The 22,353-nt window shown below is 39.3% G+C and overlaps 4 protein-coding genes and 1 long non-coding RNA gene across 9 annotated transcripts; 3 read left to right on the top strand and 2 right to left on the bottom strand.

The window, feature by feature from the left end:
* Positions 1 to 210: 210 nt before the first annotated feature.
* Positions 211 to 2,620, bottom strand: LOC140762809 (RING-H2 finger protein ATL65). The gene has a single exon (XM_073100764.1). The coding sequence runs from the start codon at positions 2,086 to 2,088 to the stop codon at positions 886 to 888; it is 1,203 nt and encodes a 400-aa protein (XP_072956865.1). The 5' UTR covers positions 2,089 to 2,620; the 3' UTR covers positions 211 to 885.
* A 4,410-nt stretch (positions 2,621 to 7,030) lies between these two features.
* LOC140761984 (CASP-like protein 5C1) lies at positions 7,031 to 10,309 on the top strand. 3 transcript variants are annotated; one of them, XM_073099564.1, is made up of 4 exons: positions 7,031 to 7,565; positions 9,287 to 9,419; positions 9,498 to 9,739; positions 9,926 to 10,309. In XM_073099564.1, exons 1-3 carry the CDS (start codon positions 7,435 to 7,437, stop codon positions 9,690 to 9,692), a joined length of 459 nt encoding a protein of 152 aa, XP_072955665.1. In that variant the 5' UTR covers positions 7,031 to 7,434; the 3' UTR covers positions 9,693 to 9,739; positions 9,926 to 10,309. The 3 variants fall into 3 exon arrangements, with proteins under 3 accessions (XP_072955665.1, XP_072955664.1, XP_072955663.1); XM_073099563.1 differs by having other exon boundaries at positions 9,498 to 9,731; positions 9,926 to 10,307; XM_073099562.1 differs by lacking the exon at positions 9,926 to 10,309 and having other exon boundaries at positions 7,034 to 7,565; positions 9,498 to 9,918.
* On the bottom strand, positions 7,531 to 11,387 carry LOC140761985 (uncharacterized). 2 transcript variants are annotated; one of them, XR_012104664.1, is made up of 4 exons: positions 10,687 to 11,387; positions 8,922 to 9,002; positions 7,814 to 7,915; positions 7,531 to 7,667 (listed from the first exon to the last, which is right to left on the bottom strand). It is a non-coding gene; the product is annotated as an uncharacterized lncRNA (long non-coding RNA). The 2 variants fall into 2 exon arrangements; XR_012104663.1 differs by having other exon boundaries at positions 7,814 to 7,918.
* Positions 11,388 to 14,402: 3,015 nt separating this feature from the next.
* Positions 14,403 to 15,276, top strand: LOC140763277 (uncharacterized). The gene has a single exon (XM_073101389.1). It carries the CDS (start codon positions 14,490 to 14,492, stop codon positions 14,985 to 14,987), a length of 498 nt encoding a protein of 165 aa, XP_072957490.1. The 5' UTR covers positions 14,403 to 14,489; the 3' UTR covers positions 14,988 to 15,276.
* Positions 15,277 to 17,926: 2,650 nt separating this feature from the next.
* LOC140761863 (uncharacterized) lies at positions 17,927 to 22,353 on the top strand. 2 transcript variants are annotated; one of them, XM_073099367.1, is made up of 9 exons: positions 17,927 to 18,132; positions 18,423 to 18,727; positions 18,807 to 18,933; positions 19,042 to 19,155; positions 19,435 to 19,633; positions 19,832 to 19,877; positions 20,311 to 20,386; positions 20,944 to 21,224; positions 22,052 to 22,353. In XM_073099367.1, the coding sequence occupies exons 2-8, from the start codon at positions 18,671 to 18,673 to the stop codon at positions 21,141 to 21,143; spliced, it is 819 nt and encodes a 272-aa protein (XP_072955468.1). In that variant the 5' UTR covers positions 17,927 to 18,132; positions 18,423 to 18,670; the 3' UTR covers positions 21,144 to 21,224; positions 22,052 to 22,353. The 2 variants fall into 2 exon arrangements, with proteins under 2 accessions (XP_072955468.1, XP_072955469.1); XM_073099368.1 differs by having other exon boundaries at positions 19,059 to 19,155.

Below are 22,353 nucleotides of genomic sequence, written 5' to 3' on the forward strand. Positions count from 1 at the left end.
CTACCAATGAACATTTATTACATGTTGATTTCATGAGAGATTAAATCATAAGAAAATATATCTTACGAGTAGCGAAGTCAACTATTTTGACGGTTGGAGATGTGATCGATAATTGGTAACAAGTACCTATTAGGCTCCCAATTTGATAGCTAAATATTTGCACCAGCAAACACAAACCCAAAGAAGAAGAAAAATTGCAAGTATTATTCCAATGACTCTCTATGATGACTCACCTCCACCATATCTTGCCTCCGGAGAAGACCACGATAGCGAAGTTACAACGGATACATGCATAAACGCATTCCCATCGCCGACTCCGAGGCTGATTATTCTTATCCTATAAAGTATATATTTTCTCGGTTACAGAATATATTCACTCATCTAACGGAAACGGAACGTACACTGTCGAAGGCTGCAAGCTTCCGTGGCAAAACGGCAGCAGGGAAACGACAGCCGCCGAGTTCCGCCAGCGGAGCCACGTGTCCTTCGCGGGTGTGCAGGTCGCGTGATCCGTGGTCAATAAAAGAATTTTTGAGAAATGGGGGAAGGACTTATCTCTTTTCCTTTCTTTCTTTTTTCGCTACTATTATTTTATTTATTTATTTATATATATATATATATATGATATATCTTGTCCTGGCATCCAATAAAAGTTGCATTTATTGACATCCCACCAACCCAGAAGAGAGCAGAGACTGAGAGGATTTAAAACGAGCTTTGGATCAGAAGAGCTCTTCTCTCTCTTCCTTCGCGCCCCTCTCATTAAAGCGACCGGCAACACATTAAATTCTGGCATGCGACCCGCCATTAAGAGCACCCACGGCCACTGGCCCCATCCGCCCTGCCACTGCCGACATACGGTAATATCACCCCCCCGGTGACCGGCTACCCGCGGTTCAGCCTCTCCGGCGAAAGCAGCGCCTCGGGATCCCCGCACCTCATCCGGCTCGATGAGAACCCTATTGCCGCTGCCGGCCGCATCAGGAACGTCGACGGAGACGTCATCGACCGGGTCCGGCGGGACGACGGCCCCGCGCGCTCCGAGGAAAGGGGGAGGAACCCGCGCCGCCGCATGAACGGCGACTTGCCGGCGCCGCCGCCGCGGTAGGAGCGGAAGGAGAAGACTCTGCTGCCGCCGCCGCCGCCTCCGCCGCCAAAGGGCGACGGCCACCGCTTGCTCCAGAAGCTCCGTTGGCGGTACCGCCACGGGGAAGCAGTCGAAGCTTCTAACACCAACCGGTCGTTCGCGATGCTGCGCTCGAATCCGAAGGAGTAGGATCGCTTCAACAGGAAATCCCGCCCGTTCATCCGATCCATCGGCGGCGGAGACGCGGCAGCGGGGGAGATCTCCAGCTCCGCCTCGGCTATAGAGGCGGCGACCGGTGGCGGATTCGGGTAGAGGAGCATGTCCTCGAAGCTAGGACGGATCCTGGCGGCGCGCATGGGGACGAAGGGGGAGGAATCGGATCGGATCACGGCGGTGCGGCAAAGCGGGCAGTTGGCGTGTGATCGGAGCCAGACGTCGATGCAATCGACGTGGAAGGCGTGGGAGCAAAAGGGTAGGGTTCGGAGGTAGTCGTCATCCTCGAACTCGAGGAGGCACACGGCGCAATCGCGATTGGTGGAGGCGAGATACTTCGCCTTCGATTTAGAGAAGTGCGAGATTGGGATCGCCTTGATCGCCGCGTCGTCGAGGCCGTAGGGGGAGTAGAAGTAGTCGGAGGACGACCCGAACGAGACCGCTCCGCCGCCGGATTCGATGTCGGGAGCGGCGGCGGTGGACTGGAATAAGCGGCGCCTCCGTCTCCACCGCCGGAAGCGGCGGCGGAGTAGGCGGAGGTAGTGGGATAGGATTCGAGCGTAGAGGACGATCAAGAAGGCGGTGCCGACCACGGCCACCATGGCGATTAGTGGCGGGCTCAGATCGGGGGCGATTCGGGCGTGGGAACCGGCAGGGTTAGACGTAGCCGGAGCCGAAACCGGTACCGGAACTGGAACCGGAGATGGGGCTGATCCGTATCCAAAACCCGCCTCCTTCGGCGGCGCCGCCATTGGCGATGGAGAAGGAGTTGGAGAGGACTCTCGCATCTCTTGGGTAGTTCTAAACTCCTCTCTTTCGCATGGGCTTATTACAGTTGGACGACTCCTTTGAACAGTTGCGTTAGGTGTTCCCTCGTAAGGAGTTTAAGCTAACGGACGCGTGACGACACGAAAGGAAAGGAATTAGGCCGAGTAATTAAGATCCAACTAATTAGGGGAAAAGTATGCGCACTTACTTCACCCTAATTCGAATTTACCTCTCTATTATGATTCGTATCACCGTCTTCTCCTTCTTTAGAAAGTACAACCAAACGAGATCACAAAGCTGCCGAAAAGTGTGATTAGGTTTCGATTCTGGTTGTCTGTATAGAGTTAGCTCTCAAATATACTATCTATTGTCATTATGAATATATTATTCTAGCACAAAGTAGCAGCAACCTTTCCTCATTGGATTAGCTACCTATTCCATGCTCAAAAATTCTCTCACAACTCAATGAGCCCAAAAGGAGAGCTCCAAAATTGAGAGAGTTTTTAACCTACCCAACTAAGTTTGTTCTAAATTTATTTGCCCCACTAGTTGAGTTCTAATCCAGGTGTATACTATATATATACAGGATGGTTTATACATGTATACAAAGTTTATCGTCTTAGATAGTGATTTTACCTTAAAACACCTTCGTAATTAATGGTCGATGATTTTACCATAATATGTTAATTTATTTTGAATAATAAAACTTGCTCATCGAAATTCGCTTTTCTATTGAATAATTCTTATTAATTTACTTATGTTATTCTTATTGATTTACTCATATAACATAGACAGAGTCAAACTCAAACCCTAGTCAAGTTAGATCCAACAATATGTGGATCTAGATCCTTAAGTTTGGGTCCCAAATCTGCCAGCGGATCTACGTGCTTAAAAGTTGTACATAGACTCAACTAAATTTTTATATGGCCGCACATAACATGACATCATCCTTATCTTCACACTATTTCCCTTTTATTCATATCTTGTGTGGGTCTCACATCGAATGGAAGAAAAGAAGGAAACTAACTCTCCAATATCAGGTGTCTTCTTTTACTATCTAATTTGTAAACTAAATTCTTACTATAGAAAATTATCTTTTATATTTAATTCCTCCCTAATAAAAGTAAACCTATATATTTATATAATAGGAAGAAGAATCTATGCCACCTCTCGCCTCTCCTAGGAAACTCTTTTGTATTTAAATTGTGTGCCCATCAGCGAGTTACATTTCTACATTATCCTTCCTATTCAAGAAACATAGTATTTTGAAATATTTTTATTAGTCATCTAGTCTATTACAATAAAACTTTAAATAATATTTATGTATTTCTATATGAAATTTTAGAAGGGTCCACTTAATATTCTTGTCTAGGACATCATAATATTTTGAGCCAGTCCTAGTCACAACAAATTAGAAGATGTATGAAAGAATCTAGCTTATCGCTTTGTATTCATTAGGTATGTACAACATACAAGAGCCTCATTGGTTATCTTTTTCTTGAAAGCATGAGATGCTACATATATGCATGATTATATTGGATACATATTATTGTTTTTGGTGTAATCATAAAATGCCACATAAAGGAGTTGTTTATCTGCTATTTGTATAGTTTGTTTGAGCAACAAAATGTGGAGTCTTGAGGAATAGAATGATAGAAAACTCATTATCTAGTTACAATGTTTAGTTTGCAAACATAAAATGATAGAAAACTCTCAAAACCGAAGCAAAGAGCATCAATTGGAGTCAAGCCAACTGACGACATTGGTGAACAGACAGTAAGAAAGCTTCCAAGTTCAAACCTTAGCAGAGATGTCTGGTCATTGAAGAGTGTGTACTGTGTATTATTACTGTTAAGGGATCAGACCAATGATTGATCTCTTGTAATTGTAAGCAACCCCATTGTCTATAGGTTTTTAATAGTTATGAGGCAAAAAGTGGATAGAGATTCAATGTGAGGCAAAAGCACACCAATGCATTGGTTCTGCATATTCGCAATTATGTTGATCATGTTTATGCTAATTGTTGGATCTATCTATTGTTAGAGAAAATTAGAATTGTCTCTGTTTGTATATAGTGACATGCACTAAATCTTTGCTATGGATGTAAACGAGTCGAGCTTGATAGATATTCTTTTCTTGCTTGAGCTAGGCTTGACCCTGTTCGAGCTAAAAAAGCTTAGCTCGGCTTGACTCGGGTTTAGCTTGAGATCGACTCGCTAGCTCCTGGGCTAAATTTGTTGGAACTATAATCTCGTAAGTTTTTTAGTCAAATATGATAAACAAAATAACAAGACTTTGAAAATATGAATTGAAGCTTACAACAAACTTATAGTATAAGTAAAAAATAAATCAAAACTATTGGTTAGCAAGTAATCAAAACCATCGAAGATTCTATCTTAATATATCTCGAGACAAAGCTCTCGATTATAAGAACATGAGATGTGTATAAAAAAAATTCGAACACTTCTCTCGCGAACTATCCTAAAATCATGATCTAAATCTTTTCAAAAATTTTAACTGAAGACTCAAAAAATACAAAAGTGATGCCTAATGATCAAGTATAAAGCCCTCACATACCTCCTCTGAAAATAGCTCAAATTGTTATTTAAAAGTTATCAAAACAGAAAATTCATGATTCATACAAGGCAATATTCACTCTGCGAGCATGATACTGTTCATCCATCAATGGTTCCAATCATTTTTCTACTGCCTGGCAACCCTATATATATATATATATATATATATATATATATATATATATATATAATCCATAGGTCCCAGGATCGATACCATGAACTGTCACATCTCGCTTAGAGATGACATACCATATAAGTTGAAAAAATAATTTTAAAACACATAAAGCCAATGATGACAAAATTTATTTTGATAAAATAAAGTCAAAACTTTAATTCAAAAATTAATCCAACTAAAAAAATACTCAAATAATTTATAAGGATCAACAACCACTAATTCGATATAATAAAAATTTAAATAACTAAAACTAATCCACGGGCTTACAAAATCCAACCTTAAAAGATTTTGATCTATAGCACAAAAAAAAAAGATATTTAATAAGCTCGATGCTCAACAAGTCATTTCACTTTATTTATAAATATTCCAACAATAAAAAAAATCAGTAAATAATATGTATAATATAGTGCACAAGAGATTATAACTAGGGCTATCAAAAAAAGACTTATTAGTTCAGCTCGAGCTCTAAATGAGCTAAGCAGATTTGAGTTTTCTAACTCAAAATACTAATTAAGCCGAGTTGAACTAAACTCAAATAGTAGTAGCTCGGCTCGAATTAGCTATATATTTATTTAAATTTATAGCAATATGTTATAACACTCTTGGTAAGACATTTAAATCTCAATTAAGATAATATAGATTCGAATTCTATTTAACATATAAAAGATTAATTTGGGAAATAAAGAGTTAAGAATCAATTAATATCTACCCAACCCTCAAAATTAAGCCTCAAAATGTTATATTATTATAGCTAAAAGTTAAAATATTAAATCCTTAAAAACGAGCAAACCTTTGGCAGCCCCACTATATATATTTATATATATTATAGTTGGTTGACGAGATATGCTCTTCCATGATACAACACTTGGCAATCACTTTTAGCATCAAGCAACCACCTCATTTTCTCCTGTCGGTAAGTCTGTTGGCATATCTCCATATGCTCTCAGACTTGGGCAAAATCTAGCACAATTTTATCTCCTTGGTTGGCATTGGCATAACCCACCACCATCCACTGCTTATCTTGAAATATATATCGAATACATCTACGCATTTATATATATTTAAAATATAAATTAAATTTAGAATAGAATATATACTTATTTTAGGATAAAATAAATTTATATTAAAATAATTTGGGCTAAGTTACTTTAAAAAAAATTCCCAATTTAGTTTCCTTTTTTTTTTTTACCTATTCGAAAATCCTATTCGGCATTAAGAAAATTTATTCTAAAATATCACTTATTTGGGCTTATCTAAACTGCCACAACAGTAGTATAAGAATGAATGGACTCACAGATATGATTGTGACCGTGATTTTGCCCGTGATTTTCTCTGATGATATTTGGATAAAGGGCGGAAACCGGATAAGATTAAGGACACGTGGCGGTCTGCGTACCGTTGTTATAGGGATGGGCGCCCCTTTTGATCTCCACCATCCGACCACCGGAAGTGGGCGCTTCCGGATGCCCACTGTCTTTATTGTCTACTACGTACACTCAAGTAGGGTGGACCAGGGGGCAAAAAAGCTCCGCGATCGGACGGTGAGGGGCGGTGGGAAGTGGTCCACTCGGGACCATTTTGACCTTTTGATCGCCGGACCCACAGAAGAAAGAACGGTCATCACCACGTCATGCCGTTTGTGGACCAGGAGATCCACACATACATCTCTTCGGCTGCACCCATCACCCATCGCCCTCCTCGTCGGAGACGGACCCACGGAAAGCGACGGTCGAGATTAAATGGTCCACGAATATTCCTCCACACCATTAGTGGTCCCACTCAGCAGTTGGTCATCTTATGGGCATTGATATATATATATATGAGAGATTCTCTTTCCTTTTAAAAAAACATATCCTAATTATCCTTTTCTAATTTGAATCTGAAAGAGTTTTTGAAATAACGAGAACTTCAATGCTAGACTTAAATATATTCATAATAATTTCATAAAAAATAAAACATAATTTTCTCTCTCTTTTTTTTCTTTAACTTATATCAATCAAAATTAATTATTATACTATTATTTTAAAATATAAGCGAGTATAATAATAATTACTTATGAAATGAAAAAAAATATTTATTTTAAAATTAACTTTATTTCTAAAGTTAAAAGATGGAATTTTCTATGGCGAGGTAAGGGAAAACCATACTAAGATTCCGGACTGCCGGCTAAACGATTGAGGGCGTGGCGTGCCCATCCACCTGGCAGAACTGGTGCAAACCGTTGCTACGTGGCAACGTAGTATATCAAACAATATTTAAAAAATAGAAAAAAGGAGCCAAAAAAAGGCGCAAAAGGTCTCGTTTCTTCTTGCCTTCTCCATCGACCATCTCCATCCACCCAAAGCCTACGACATTCCTTATTCGCCCACCTCACTTTCCCGATACGTTCCGAGTAGAAAAAAAGAGAAGGAAAAGGAAAGGAAACGAATCGTAAGAATAAATCGTAAGAAAAAGGGGGCAGATCTTGGTGGAGTATAGTAGATATGGGGATGCCGGGATGGGGGAAGAGGAGGGCGTACTAAGATGAGCCCTTGCGGCAGCGGCGGCGGCGGCGGCGGCGGAGGAGGAGTAGGAGCGAGTCCATCTCATGCACAAACCGCCATCCTCTCCATCCGATGGACGAGACGCCGGGTGCGGTGGGGACCACCGCGAGCTTGTCGCTGAGGCTGGGGCAGGCCATCTTCTCCTCCGCTTCCCTTCTCTTCATGTCCGTCGGCGTCGAATTCTATAGCTACACCGCCTTCTGGTATCACATCCGATTCTTCCACTCTGATCTCTAATCCAATATCCAACTCTCTCCAAAATTCGAAATCTAAACTTTGTCATCATGCTGTTTGTTTGATGAGTTCTGCGTGCAATCCTCTGTTACTATTGGCTATAAGTATTGAAACTTAAACTAAAACTACCAGTGTTTGTTTTAATTTAGTAGAAAGATTTTCAGAAAACAGTTCAAACACCTTCAGTTTCCTCAGGTAAGTGTATAGTATAACTTACCAATTAATGAAAGGAAATCTGCAGATGAGAAGTAGTCCTTCTGCCAAAGAAGTCTTTAAATCTGCCATATGGCACTGAATGCTTCATAATAATCTCCATCTGCTGCTGATATAAGAATCATTCTGATTATAGGTGTTAACTCAACCACTGCTCTAAAAAATTAAGTGGTTTTATATTTTAATATTCTTTCTTAATCTCTTATTTCTAAGCCTGAGATATTTTGATAAGCAAGTGGATTTGACGCTTATATTTTAAATGAGATATAGGTTTGATAAAATTAGAACTTAGTATCTCTCATAACTCATCAACTTCTCTAAAAACTTTAGTCGCTAAAAAGACATTGATTTTTATATTTTACATTTTAATAATAAATAATCAAATCATATGAACGCTTGATCAACTTTAGTTTTTATTTCTTAATAGGATAAATTACAAATTACCCTTATGCGGATTTGCTTACAATCAAACTACCTCCTAAACTTTTATTTTTGTATCACTTTGCCTCTATGTAGTCTAGACTAATGTGAAACTATAGTAATATGAAAATATTAAATTTCCATATGAACTTAATAGAGAAGAAACAAAAAAAATTTAAAAATTATTAAAAAAAATTCCTACCATAAATATCAGAATTGTCATTCTCCTTCCATTAAATTTACTCATCATATCAAATTCTTCAAATTTAAATAAAATGCACTTTCAACCTCTTCTATCTTCTCTTATATAAGATTACAAGTTTCAAATCTTAGTTATTATTTAACTATCACAATGTATCTCATTTTAAATACATACCCATGGAATGAAACTTCTGAATTATTTTAAAAATATGAGTAGAATATTCATATTTAGTCAAACAATATCATAGGGGTATTATGGTAATTTATGCTCTCTATTAAGTTTGGATCGAAAAATTAATAGTTCCATATTAGTGTAAACCACAGAAAAAGCAAAGTGATACAAATAAAAGTACAAGATATAGTTTGATTTTAGGCATAACCAAGAGCAACCACTAATTAGATATGATCAATTCTATCTAGTCAGAAATTATAAAGTCAATTATCAGACACCAGATTAGTAAAATAACAGCTCAATAAGGAATATTTCTTACATTATACCACATGATTGAATAGAGGAACAAACAAGAGTGGAACCAGCCTCCCCTCCATCTGTCCAATGGACTTCAATTACCCTACAAAAACATTCAGTATCTGAAGCACAAAAAGAAATCAAGCTTACTAGTAAGTTTGGAAATATATCCTAATATAGCATCAATGACATTTCAAACTTATTCTCCAGATACTTATATATATATATATCCTCTCCAGGCTTTCATTGTCTTGTGTTGTGATCATGAAAAATAGACACAGAATAGGAACTGATTTTCTGCACTAGCCATGCTCAGCAAGATTACTGTTTTCTTCTTATATTATCAGTTAAATGGAAATGAGCTCAGTTATAAATTACTCTTGGCAGCTTTTTGGTCACCATAATGGGCTTGGTGATCCCTTGGAGCTTTACTCTGGCAATGGTAGACATATATTCTATAATCGTCAGATGTCCTCTTCGTCTACCAGGAGTCATGATTATAGTAGTTGTGGGAGACTGGGTATGTTTAATTGTGCATAATATTAGTAGTTCTTCAGTGGAGAATATTAGTGATGTTGATCTACGTGAACAATGGCAGGTACTATCAATACTCTCACTGGCAGCGGCATGTGCTACTGTTGGTGTCATCGATCTCCTTCTTCACATTGATGGTCCATACTGCTCTCCCAAGTTCTGTGGGAGATACCAGTTGTCTGCTGCCATGGCATTTTTATCCTGGTTTCTAACAGCTGCCTCGTCTCTTTTCAACTTATGGTTTGTAGCCTCTTGGTGAATTGTCGATGATCCAGCTTTTGCCTAGTCACTCTTCAAGGTTTGATGGTAACATTTTTAGATCTCATAGAATTCTAAGACATAGCTTGTATATAGTGTTTACATGTTCTTGATTGAGGCTATAGATTTTCTGTCATTCTTGTTTATAAAAAAGAATCAGTACACACTGCTAAGTTCCTACTGTACTCAAAGTCCAATCTTGGATTCAATTCAACTACATCTATCATTTAACAGAAGAAATGAAAGAAAAAGACAGCAGAGATCATTCTGAGGAGCTGTGCCAGATCAACTTGGATGCTTCAAAATGCTTTGACTATGTTCTGCCTCACATTCATCTAAACTTTCTTGGGAGAAGCAGGGGAAATACTAGAACTGCATAACTTCCATTGGTAAAGAAATAGTGACATTGAATTTGATTTCCCTCAGATAGTTTCATTTGCAAGCTGAATGAAAACTAGTGCTTATATTTGCTCATTGAAGAAGTCATAGAGTTATCTTCTCTTTCTTAGACACTCACCAAATATTGTATAACTGTTCTATAATCATGAATCTGTCTTCGCTGACTACAGTAAAAATACCAAGAGCAGCTTTAGATCACAAAGAGAATAAGGTGTTTGCAAGTTTCTATGACATCCCATTAGATAAGCCTACTAGTTCCACGGAAAACTATAGGCATCTTAAATCTAACCTCTACTTTTGGATTTACAATAAATTAACTAAACACTTAGGAAGTAGATCTAACGCATTAAGGCTACAGAAGGAACATGTTTAAATAAAGAAAATTAAGATGAAGGGGGAGGAGGGTAAACCTTAAATGTTGAGATTTCTAAGAGGATGTATATACTGCATCCATACAAAAAGTTTGCTTCATTCTTTAAGAATGTCTGGAAGAACTAAAACACCATGCGCTAGAAAGATGGACAAAATTAGATGCAATGGTTCACTGCAAAGTGATGAGAAAAGATTTAAGGCATTGAAAACGAATGAAAGCTTACCAAAGGAATAGATCCAATTGGAACTTCTGATGTCTGCATAGAACAGCAGTCAAGAAAGAAATGTTGAAGCAATCAATGATAACTTCACCTAAACTTCTTCCAGTCTCCAGATTTCTACCCATACTGAGCATTTCATCCTCCAACCTCTCAGCCATGTTGGCACACCCCAGCCTCCTGTATGCATGAATAAAAGCACTCGCCTCCACCACCCTTCCTCCCACAACCCCCTTACCAAACTCCTCCTCCCTCAAAATCCTCAGCCCATCTTCAACCTTCCTTTTTCTGACACATTTTATCGAGCAACTTATCTACACTCCTCTTACTTCCATATCAAAGCCCTCCTTTTCATATCTCAATGAAGAAGTAAAGCCGAATCAATGACTCCGACCTTGCAATGACCCTTGATCAAGTGCTCAAATGCCGTCCCGCTTGGTTCGATTTCCACTTCCATCTCTCCCCGTTGCAGTAACCGCTGATTAGAGAGTTAAATCCAACAGTATTGGCTGTGCTTCCTTTCCCCACCATTTCTTCCCATTTTCTCATGCTTTCCCCGTTCTTTAATCATCACAAAAGCCCCGCCATTAGAATGCTGTACGTGTAAAGGTTAGGCTCGCACTTACAGCTCTCTCCATATCTTTTTTAAGAACCTCTTCTGATCGGTAAGCGGGGGCACAGACGGGTCTTGGATCTTATTCGCTCGATCCGACTTCAGTATCTCTGCCGTACATCCATTCTGAATCCGCATCCGTATTCAGGCCTAATGGTTCGTCCGGATTATTAAAATTTGTGATTCTATCATCACAGTATATAGTTTGGAACCAAATAATAAAATTGAACATTTGATCCAGAAGCCAATTGCTCTCATCTGAGCATCAAATATGGGCTTAATTGTCTTTTACTAGCAGAGTTTCTCCTTTCCTTTTGAGGGGAGTTTTGCATCCTGGAGCTATGTTTAGAGCTATAGATTATTTGGTCACTTGGGGATGGTACTTGCCTGGAGTTTTGGCTAGACATTTGGGCTAGAGAGTGTTTATTGGCAACAAGGTTTCCCACCCTGTTTGATGTTGCTTCAAATGAAAAGATAACTATTGGTATATGGTGGCATATCAGATACAGGAGGAGTTCAAGTGACTGGCTGTGAGCTGAGCAGCAGCAATTAGACATAATTATGGCTGGAGATTTGAAGCTAGTGATATTTTTATTCTGAGATCTTTGTATCACTTCTTAAACAATGAAGGTCTGGTGTCAGGGTTGTAGAAAAATGCAGATCCCCTTGAATTTTAAACCTTTTTTTTATGCCTAACCAGTGATAATGATATAATAACCAAAGATAATCTCATCAAAAAGACTTGGAGTGGTGATGCTAGCTAACTGTGTTTACTGTGGGAAGGTTTTCATCTATTTTTTGAGTGTAAACATACTAAGGAGGTCTTACACAAAGCCCAGGCTTTGTGTGGTGTGGGGAAAAATATAGCAAAGTGATGAACAAAGAACTAAAATGCATGCACCTGGTGCACTTAGTCGGATAAAAACTGCAAGAAATTTCAAACTAGTATTTGCAGAACAAATGAGGGCTTGTTTCACAGGATTAATAAGTAGTTTGTTTCTCTACTAGACAAAAACATGCAATGCTGCTCCTCATGTTTTGAGTTTTGTCTTTTGAAATGTCTACATAAACTGTGGTTTATGTTTCAATTCTTTTGTAACTAAAATGTGCTACTTTAGTTCTATTTTATTGTTCTAATTACTATATTTTCTATTTTCTTCTGCTGTGGTTCTATCCTTTGAAAGGACTGGGTGTATGTCTTAATTCTCCTTTGCAATGAAACTGAGCTGGTAGGCTTTTGCTCAAAGGAAAAAAAATGACAACCATATTCCTTTGCTAATATGTGTGAATATTTTTGTATACATTTATATATATGTATACAAAAGTAATAATGCATGAGTTAGTACTTTTATTTAATATAAATTTAGAAGATTCACTAAGCTAGCTAGAGTGGTCAAAAACTGAATATATCCAATATGCTCTCCTTTTCTTATAATAAATTCTTTCTTTTAGAAAAGGTGTACATGTTATTATTAAATCAGCATAACAAAATTGATTCTGGCCTTTCTACTCACAGAACCACGAAAACCCCGTGCTATTGCTTTTGATTCACTCCACTCACCACCCTTTTTCTTCTTAATTATTGTTCCTCTCTTTCATAGAAAAAGGTGTAGAGTAGTCCTCCTCATTATTTTTAAATCAATCGAAACCAAATTTTAAAACAGGAACACTCACCAAAACTGGGCCCTTTGCCCCTTAGGCCCATAAAATGATCCCTGAGGTGGAGTCTCTGTCAGCCAGGCCATGACTACTCGTGGTTGATACTGGCCCACATTAGAGATTTTTGTTGTTAATTAGGGAAAATTATTTTAATTTATCATGTGTAGTTGGGTCTACAGGGAAAGTCCCTTATAGTTTTATTATTTTGACTAAGCCACGTGTGCATACTTATTGTAAATAAAGTTGTTAAGAATTGATGCAGTGTATTTAAAATAATACCGATAAAATTTTAGATGATAAAGATCTACTAAAAACATATATTTATTTAATATATTTATTATATTAGAATAATTTTATATCTAATAAGTATCTTTAAACTCGATCTGTGGGTCGGTCAAATATGGTTTTAGTCTAGACTATAAGAAATTAAAACGACACAAATAAAACTATATGTTGTTTTTTAAAAATTAAGATGAGATAAAAGGGGATGTATATATATACATTTGTTGAATAAAGTATTTATAAGAATCTTATAGCAAATCTATTTCAGATCTATTTCTTAATCTTTTTGCTGCTCGGCAAATCTGCAGCCATATTCCTTTGTCTATGTCCCTTGTCTGTCGATGTATACAGGCAATAAAAACCCCGCCAGTAGTCTCCATCACAGTCTTTATTCCATATACTGCGAGCTCGTGAGGCATACAACCATACCAAGAGAAGGTTCACGGAATGGCGCGGTTCTTGGAATTCTCAGTGGTTGGGTGTCAAGAATCTTCAACACTATAAATGGAGCACCCCGCGGCCCGGACAACGAGCAGATTAACTAATCCTGCGGCACATCAGACCCACGTGGTCTTCACATCCGACTCCATTTCTAAAGCATCTCTTTGTCTACGTTCTGTTTCCCGAGGTTCCCGTTTACGTGGCACGGCACGCCGGTGCCAGCGAAGAACTCAGAGCTTTGCAACCACGACACGTCCCCTCTGTCGTCCGTCTATTTATTCAAGTACTCTAAAAAAATACCCGCATGTACTTACCATACCTTGGAGCCTTGGACCATGTGATGCCACACGAGTAGTACCACCGTATATCGATCATACGCCGCACGCCATTCCTACCACGCGATTGCCATCTGACGGCTCCCAGATGAACCCAATTTGAGACGTGTCTTGGTCCCGGATTCGGGTACCGGTTTCCGAGGCATAGTGTTCCCCCCCGCCCCGTGCGCGCTTTAATTAGCCCACGAGGGAGAGTACCAGTCGTCGTAATTTCTTAGAAATCTATGCCTTTTGCGGTTAACTCTCTCAATGTCCGCGACGAGGTACACAGGCTGTCATGCACACCCTCACTCCGCGACAAATCACCGACGCGTCACCCCCCACACCACCTATCCCCTCTATATATATGTATCTCCCCCTCCGAAGGCAAAACCAAAAATAAGTAACGGAAAAAGGATAACAAACTTTTACCTGCTAGGTCGGCGATTAAGACTTGCCTTTCGTCTTCGAAGTCTCGTATCAATTTCTGATCAGCGGCGATGGGGATCTGTGCCTCTTGTGATGCGTTGGCGGTGGTAGCGCTGGCGACGGCGAAGGTTGTACTCCCCAACGGCGACCTGAGGGAGTTTGGTCGGCCCGTGAGGGCGGGCCAGGTGCTCGAGAAGGACCGCGCGAGCTTCTTCCTGTGCGACGCCGACGAGATGGAGTTCGATGGCTTCGTCTCGGCGATCGGCGAGGAGGAGGAGCTTAGGCTGGGCCAGATCTACTTCCTCCTCCCGAGGACAATGCTGAAGCGGCCGATCCACGCTGATGAATTGGCGGCGCTCGCCGTGAAAGCCAGCGCCGCCCTCGCGACGGCTGCGCGGGACTCCCGAGGACGCCGGGGACGGCGAGGAGCGGTGGCTCCGCTGGCGTTCCCCGTCGTGGGAGGCGAAGAGGAAGGCCTGAAGAAGGTGGTGGTGGTGGAGGGGAGAAGGAGGAAGGCGGGTGGCAGAGGGCGTAAATTTACGCCGGAATTGAGTGCGATTCCGGAGTAGACGTCTCGGGTCGAACTGGAAAAACTTCCTTTATTCTCCGACGGCAGCGGTGCGCTGCGTCCCGGCGTACGATCGAGTCCCCATATCAGGTGCGGATGTACGATCTGGACCGTAGGTTCTGTTGGACCTTGGCCGATGGATGATCGGCGAAAGTGGAGTGAAATATTTTGGCCGCGCCGGCGGACCAATTGGCGGCGTTGGCCGTTTCCTCTTATGTAAAAATTATAGGGAAAAAAGTTGTGCAGGCCCAATTTAAATTAAATAATTACCTCTGAGGAGTTTGCGATCATTCCTTTATTTAAAACCATGGGTATTTATACCTTCCATGGAGGGAGTGTTTTTCTCTTTTTGTGCATATATAACTCTCAAAAATCCTCGTTTGCTTGTATACTCTTCTAAATTTCATATTTGGATATATGACTCTTAAAAACTCCTCCTTTTCTAAGGAACCCTTCTAGCTAGTTACTTTTTTATAACTGTATATTAGGATATGAACTATCTACTAGACGAAATGATTAAGATGCTCTTAATTAGTACTTAACTTTTCTGTATATCAATACAAAAATTAGAGGTATTAAAAAGTATGCAGTAAAAAACAACAAATGGTATGTAACATTTGTTTCATTATCTTTCTGCTCCACTCCTCTGTTTTACAGCATCTTGCTACTTGGCTGATAAATATCTTGTCTCCTTGCTTCTCCCATATAGGGGGTATTTGGCAGCATGATTGATGAAGGGTAGCTGGCTGGTAGCAGAGTTGCAGGATTTGTCAGTGTATGCAAGACTACAGTTTTTATATTCAATTTGTTCATATTCTTGTCTTTTTGTACAATTTTTTCTGCTCCATTCCTCTATTTTTCGGCATCGAGTGTGGATATGATTTGAAAGTGGGAACAATATATTTGAAGTAAAACATAACATATATACTATGAATTGTATGGTTTTGCTTGCTTGTAAGAGATCTGTATCTCCATAGTGTTGTGCATTATAAGAGCTACAGAGATATTGGAAAGATATTGGAAAGGCATTTGCTTAGGGGTGGCAAAATTTGACCCGACACGACAACCCGGCATTTAATCGGGCTTGGATTTGGTATAATCGGGTTCGGGTCATAAACAGGTCAACCCGCCTAACCCGTTTAATAAACGGGTCGTGTTCGGGTTTATACAACTGACCCGTTTTGACCCGTTTAATTATACGGATCAGGTCGAGTTGGGTCGGATCAACCCGCCAGCCCGTTTATATAATATATATATATATATTATAAAGTAACCTAACCGGCTAACCCTCTCCACTCTCCACTCCTCCAGCCGCCTATGCCTTTCCAAATTTTTTGCCCCCATCTCTAATCTCTCTCTCCAGCTGCGATCGTCTGCCACCGCGTCTCCGCCTGCCGCCTCCCGCATCTCCGCCTACCTCCCGCCGTCTCCACTCCGCGGCTCCGCCTGCCATATGCACTCCCCATCTCCTGCATCTCCTCTTGCTGTCTCCTCTCTCTGTCTCCGCCTACCGCCCACCGCCGAGTCTCTCCTTGTCTTCGCTTTTCGCGGTGCTGTAGTCTCCGCCTGCCGCTGTGCTGCAATCTCCGCTTGCAGCCCCCGCTCCCTTTCTTCGCTTGCCGCGTCTCCTCTCCTCCTCTCCCTGTCTTCGCTTTTCGCGGTGCTGTAGTCTCCGCCTGCCGCCCCCGCTCTCTTTCTCCGCTTGCCGCGTCTCCTCTCCTCCTCTCCCTGTCTTCGCTTTTCGCGATGCTGCAGTCTTCGCCTGCCGCCCCCGCTCCCTTTCTCCGCTTGTCGCAACCGTCTGCCGCGGTGTCTCCGTCCTTGTATCTGCTTGCCACGATGCCTCCATCCCCGTCCCTGTCTCCGCCTGCCCTCCTCTCCTTTCTTTGTTGCGTTCACTCTCCTCCAACTGCCTCTCTGTTCCTAGCCGCACCGACCACCTCGTCTTCCTTGGCAGATCCGGAGCTCGCGCCATGGGAGCCAGCTCCTAGAGCCTTGCCTCCACTTTTGCTGCTTTGTCAACACTCTTGCTGAAGCTTGAGACAATTTGAATTTATTTTTACTAAATTTTCCTACAATATTGTAAATTATGCTGGATTTGTGTAAATTTGTGATATTTTATCTCTATGGGTGATGTATTATGCCGATTAACTCTAAACGGGTTAAATGGATGTAAATTTAAATGGGTTGTATTTACGGGTTAAACGGGTGGTTAAATGAGTTGAATAAAAAATATAATATATTTATTAAACGGGTTAAATAAAAAATATAATTTATTTATTAAATGGGTTATACGAGTCGTGTCGTGTTACCCGTTTAATAAACGGGTCGTGTTCGTGTTTAGAAAAATTGACCCGTTTATTAAACGGGTCGTGTTCGTGTTAGTACTATCTTAACCCGATCCGAATCTGACCCGACCCGAACCCGGCTAACCCGACCCGATTGCCACCCCTACATTTGCAATTCATAGCTGAGATATATCGATGATTACAAGACTGATATACAAAAGAAAAAAAAAGGGAAGAGAGTTTGAACAAACCCCAGTTACTTGGCATAAAATAATAATATAATAAGAAAATTATTGTATCAAGCTTAAATGACACATAGAAATAAAGTAAAAATTCTATCAAAGCCCTTCTAGCAGCATAAGACATCCCAAAGATGTACTTAAATCTAAATATTAGTTTAAAATAGCTAAATTAATAGAATAAATGTAACTATATTACTTTTATAAATACAGTTTTTAATTTTTTAAATTATTTAAAACTATAATTATATTATTTAAGTACTTTAAATATTTCAAAATAAACTAGATCTCCAACCTTTTAACCAATAGCTATGCTACTAGTGGGGGTGAAGCTTCGGATCTGGATAGGGTTAGAGGTTTAAAACAACGGATCCGGATTCGGATATGATTTTATAACCCCCCTAACCTATTAACCCTAACCTAGCCATACATCCAACAGACCGACGTTCCACCGAGGGCTGCCTCAGTTGATCTCCTTTCATCGCCGGCTTCCGTTGATCTTCCTCTTCCTTGCTCTCCATTCCTCTCAATCTCCGATTCCTCTCTTTCACACTCTATTTACCAACCGAGCTCGGACAAGAAAGATCCAAAGCCAAACAACATAAGACCCTGAATTCCGGTAATTTTTAGTAGGTTATTTCTGTAATGGATACTCTTAATTGTTTTTCTTTTCTTCTCTTGGTTAGAGTGTTATGCTTTGTTTTCTACAGATTGTAGTTTTTTACACTATCATTTTCACCTCCTAGGATTTCTCTACGGGTCTTGCTACGGATGTAATATATTTATTTTATGAAAGCTTAAATCTTTGTATACGAGATAGCAGGTCTTGCAATCTTGACCAATTTTATGCTGCAGATTTTTTTCCCGTATCTCCTGACAATATGAATTTCTTGTTCTTTATATGTGTAGGCTCTGTTTAGGCAGCAGCAGAAATAATGGCAATATGAACCTGGCCCATGACCACCCCTAAATTCATTTCTGCACAGAACCATCCGCAAAAGCTTCAGCAAACGCTCTGTCAGCCTACTTGCAACTTTAGCGCGGCAAACCCCACCGTGCCTTCACCAAGTAGAATCCTAAATCCTAGGCTAATTCTACTAGAAGGAAGAAAGCTCGTCACCAATTCTGCTGCAACGGATAATTGAATTGGCCACAATATGGATCTTTCTTCTTTCAAGCTGGATATCGATGAGCTGCTGGCTGTGTTCGCCGAGGTAATTTCTTTTCTAAAATTCGTCTTCTCATCAAATTTTGCTTGATGCTGCATGTAGGATTAACGCTTCTCTTTTGTAGGGAGAATTTGTTAAATTGGCAGACTTCAAGAGATTCTGGATGGCTAAGAAGTTTTCTTACATCTACGAAGCCAGACCCACTTCTAACTCTGCCTTCTTTATGCAGTCACTCTATTCCCATTCTATTGGTATGCTAAACATATTATTATTGTTAATTTTCTGAGCAATTGTTGTTATTTATAGCTTTAATTGTTTTTATTATATTAAGCTTCTTATGGATAACTTTATTTATTTAGGTCATATGGTTTCTCAGGGTTCTCTATCACGGAGATTGGGTGGTCTCTATTGCCTTTATTGTCTTTACGAAACTCAACCATACAAGCCCTGCTTCAAAATTTATTTGTCTCTTGGTATGTTTCAGATTTAGCTAATTATGTTTCATTATGTAAGCACTCTCGCAAATTCATTTAATTTTTTTGTTCTAGAATGTTTAAGAAGGTTTTTAATACCAAAAAAAAAATGTTAAACCATTACCATTATACTCAATTTCTTCCCCATTTTATCATACGTGAGAAGATCAACTTTCAAAATTGTTTTCTTTCCTTTTCTTATCAGGTAGTTTAATAGTGGAGTATGGATGTCTTGCATGTCTGCATAATCTTATTCCCTTTTCAATTTGATTGTAACAGGAGATTTAAAGAGGCTCAGGATTCTGGTTGTTGATGCCAAGGAAAACAGCATTGGCGTTGCACCTGCTCTTGTCAAAAGGATGTTGGACAAAAATATGATTTTATTTGGTTTTGTTGATTTACTTGGTGGCTCCGTGACTCAAAGAGTTGATGAAATAACAAAGTTACAGAATAAGCGCGCACAAATTGCATATGACAAGTATCTTATATAACCTCCATCTATCTATAAATTGTTCGTCTCATATGTGCATGCTTATATAGGAGCATGTTTATTTTCAAGCTTTTGTGCATCATCAGTCACTCCTTTTTTTTTGGTACATGGGCAGGCATGCATGCACTGACCTGCAAACAACATTCATATTTTGCAACTTCTGACTGATTTCTTTGGATTCAACAGGTTATTTGCAAATACTCGCATTGAGGACTATCTGCATATGGATCTTGTAAGTTGTCTATTTCTGCTTAATTTATAAGAAATCTAGTTACCTACACTCATTTAGACAAGACTGTTGGCTCATAAGTGGGTGAAGCCAGCAAAGGGTGCAGTAGCAGCTAGCATCTCCTTTGCCCGCACGTGTCCACCCGGCACTTTTTGCCACCTTGCATCAGTGACAATAAGTTCTTTAAAAGTTGACTATGCGTTCCTCCGGTAGATGTGTTGCAAAAATGTCTGCAATCAAGTAAATAGCTCTAGGAATGAAGCGAATCAAGTGTTTATTTACAGCCGAGTTAATGTACACTATCATATGCATCTTTACATTGATCTCTCCTACTTTTGCTGTCTATTTGCAATGTGTTGTTGGCAATGTTATCTTTGTTCATATAAACTTATTCATCCGTGAGTAGCTGATGAGAAAGATCCTTTTTTATTTATAGGGTGTGGAAATGGAACTTGGAACACTCAAGAAGATGTCAAAGGAATATGAACAAGCAAAGGAATTTGCTATCAAGGGTACTTCCTAACTCCTATTTCACTGATTTTCATTTATTTAAAAATCTGCTTATTGTAGATAAGAAGTTCTTAAATGGTTTTAGTTGGTCTTGTTATTCTTTAACGCAGTTAATATTCACAGGTAATATCTGCTACCACTAAAACCTTTTGGGTCAACTGAATGGAATTTAAACATACTAGCTTACTTCTTATTGATTACAAAGTCATCAATCAGTTGGAGTCTACTTACTATTCATTTGTCAATAATATGAGGAGATCAGTGTAATATTCTTGATATTCCCCATTTGACTAACGTCAGAAAGAAAAATAAATAATGGGTTGGGAACAGAGGGTTTGGGTTCAATATATGTAAGGAATCTTCTTGGAAGATTTAAAAGTAGAATACCGTACTTTTCTTCTCATACCTTCTTTCTTGCCTGATGACACATCTTTTAGCCATTTGTATGTTCTAAAACTAGCTTCTTCTTTTTTTCCCCGATAGCTTGAAAATTCTTTATACATCTGTACTTTATTCTGGGTTATAGTTCTTTTCTCATAATTCTTCCCTCTGTCGAAAGAGGCTAGCGAGAAAGTGGAGGTTGAGGACATCAAACACATACAAGAAACCAAGAAAACAGCCAGCACCGTGGTAGAGGAGATCATGAAAGAATGGGACACCCAAAAGGAACAATTTTACAACCAAACAGGAATAAGTCGTCGCAATGAAATAGTGGCAGTTGATGCTTTTGATGAACTAGAACAGCTCTTGAGAGAATGAATAGTACATACTACAGAATACCAAGTCCTGAGAAGCCTGTAAGAGTGGAGCTGCTATCGGATGTTCAAGGCATTGACTGAGGTAGTATGCTGGCTATTGAAAATCTCATCTAATTTCCTCTCTTTTTATTAAGCTCTGTTGTGGTCTGAAGTATCTGTTGAAAGCTGTCATAGATTAGTCTTCTGAATCTTTGCCCCTTCAAAAATTTTTATCTTCATTGATTTTTCTCCATTTCTTCCAGAAGATTACAAGTGATTCATCTTATTATATTTCCTCAGTGTGCTAGTACCTTGGAGCATTTAAGATGCATGAAAGTTTATTTTCTCTTGATTTGATGTCTTACATGAATCACCCATTAATAATGTGAAGAGTTTGGATGCGGAGAAATTTAACAAAACCTTTTGAATTAATGGCTACAATATATTTCTTTATTTAATTGACATGGATTTAATGGAGTCCTGATATAAGTGATGTAATTTTTAATTTTCAGCTTGCACCATATGATGGTGGTTGCAAGTTCTTTTTTTTTATCTATCTTAAAGCAAAATCTGCATTTCACATGATGAATGGATATAATAAAGCCTGATAACATCAATTGATTAAAAAGTTGAAGCAGGATTTTTATTACAAGGTCCTTTTGCAATAGTTCTCTGCCCTTTTCCCTGATTTCTTCTCTACTTTTCAGAAAAGAAAAATGTTCAATGTTTATAGTTGATTGTTATATAGTGATGCATTTTTTTGGGATTTTCTTCCTATGCTGTACACGGTTACTTCATCATTGATAAACCCAATTTGTTATAACTTTTATTATATAGTTTCAGTGGTTACAAAATATGTTTAAAGAATTATGTCAGTTGGTGGTGCATAGTGTCTTGAAGAAAAATGAAAAGATGAACTTATGCTCACAGGTTCTTACCTGCATACTTGCTGGGAAGACTTGATAATGGAGAGCCTGTCATGCAACAATTGATTAGTGTGGAGGAGTATGACTGTTCGGTCGTTGAATGAAATCCTATCATACTATGTAATTTATTTGTTGGTGGATTGTCATCCAACAAATCATGTCATAGGAAAATTTATTCTTAACTTTTTTTTTGTGTACAAACTGTTGATAATGAATGTATCTGAAGCTTGCAAACATTTTTTTTTTCAAGTTATATAATATCATATTCAGATTTTTCAGAAAGGTGAAGTTGAAACCTTTCAGGAG

The sequence above is a fragment of the Typha angustifolia genome, chromosome 7 (assembly GCF_048772165.1).
Source record: "Typha angustifolia cultivar Huaian chromosome 7, ASM4877216v1, whole genome shotgun sequence".
Lineage (NCBI taxonomy): Eukaryota > Viridiplantae > Streptophyta > Magnoliopsida > Poales > Typhaceae > Typha > Typha angustifolia.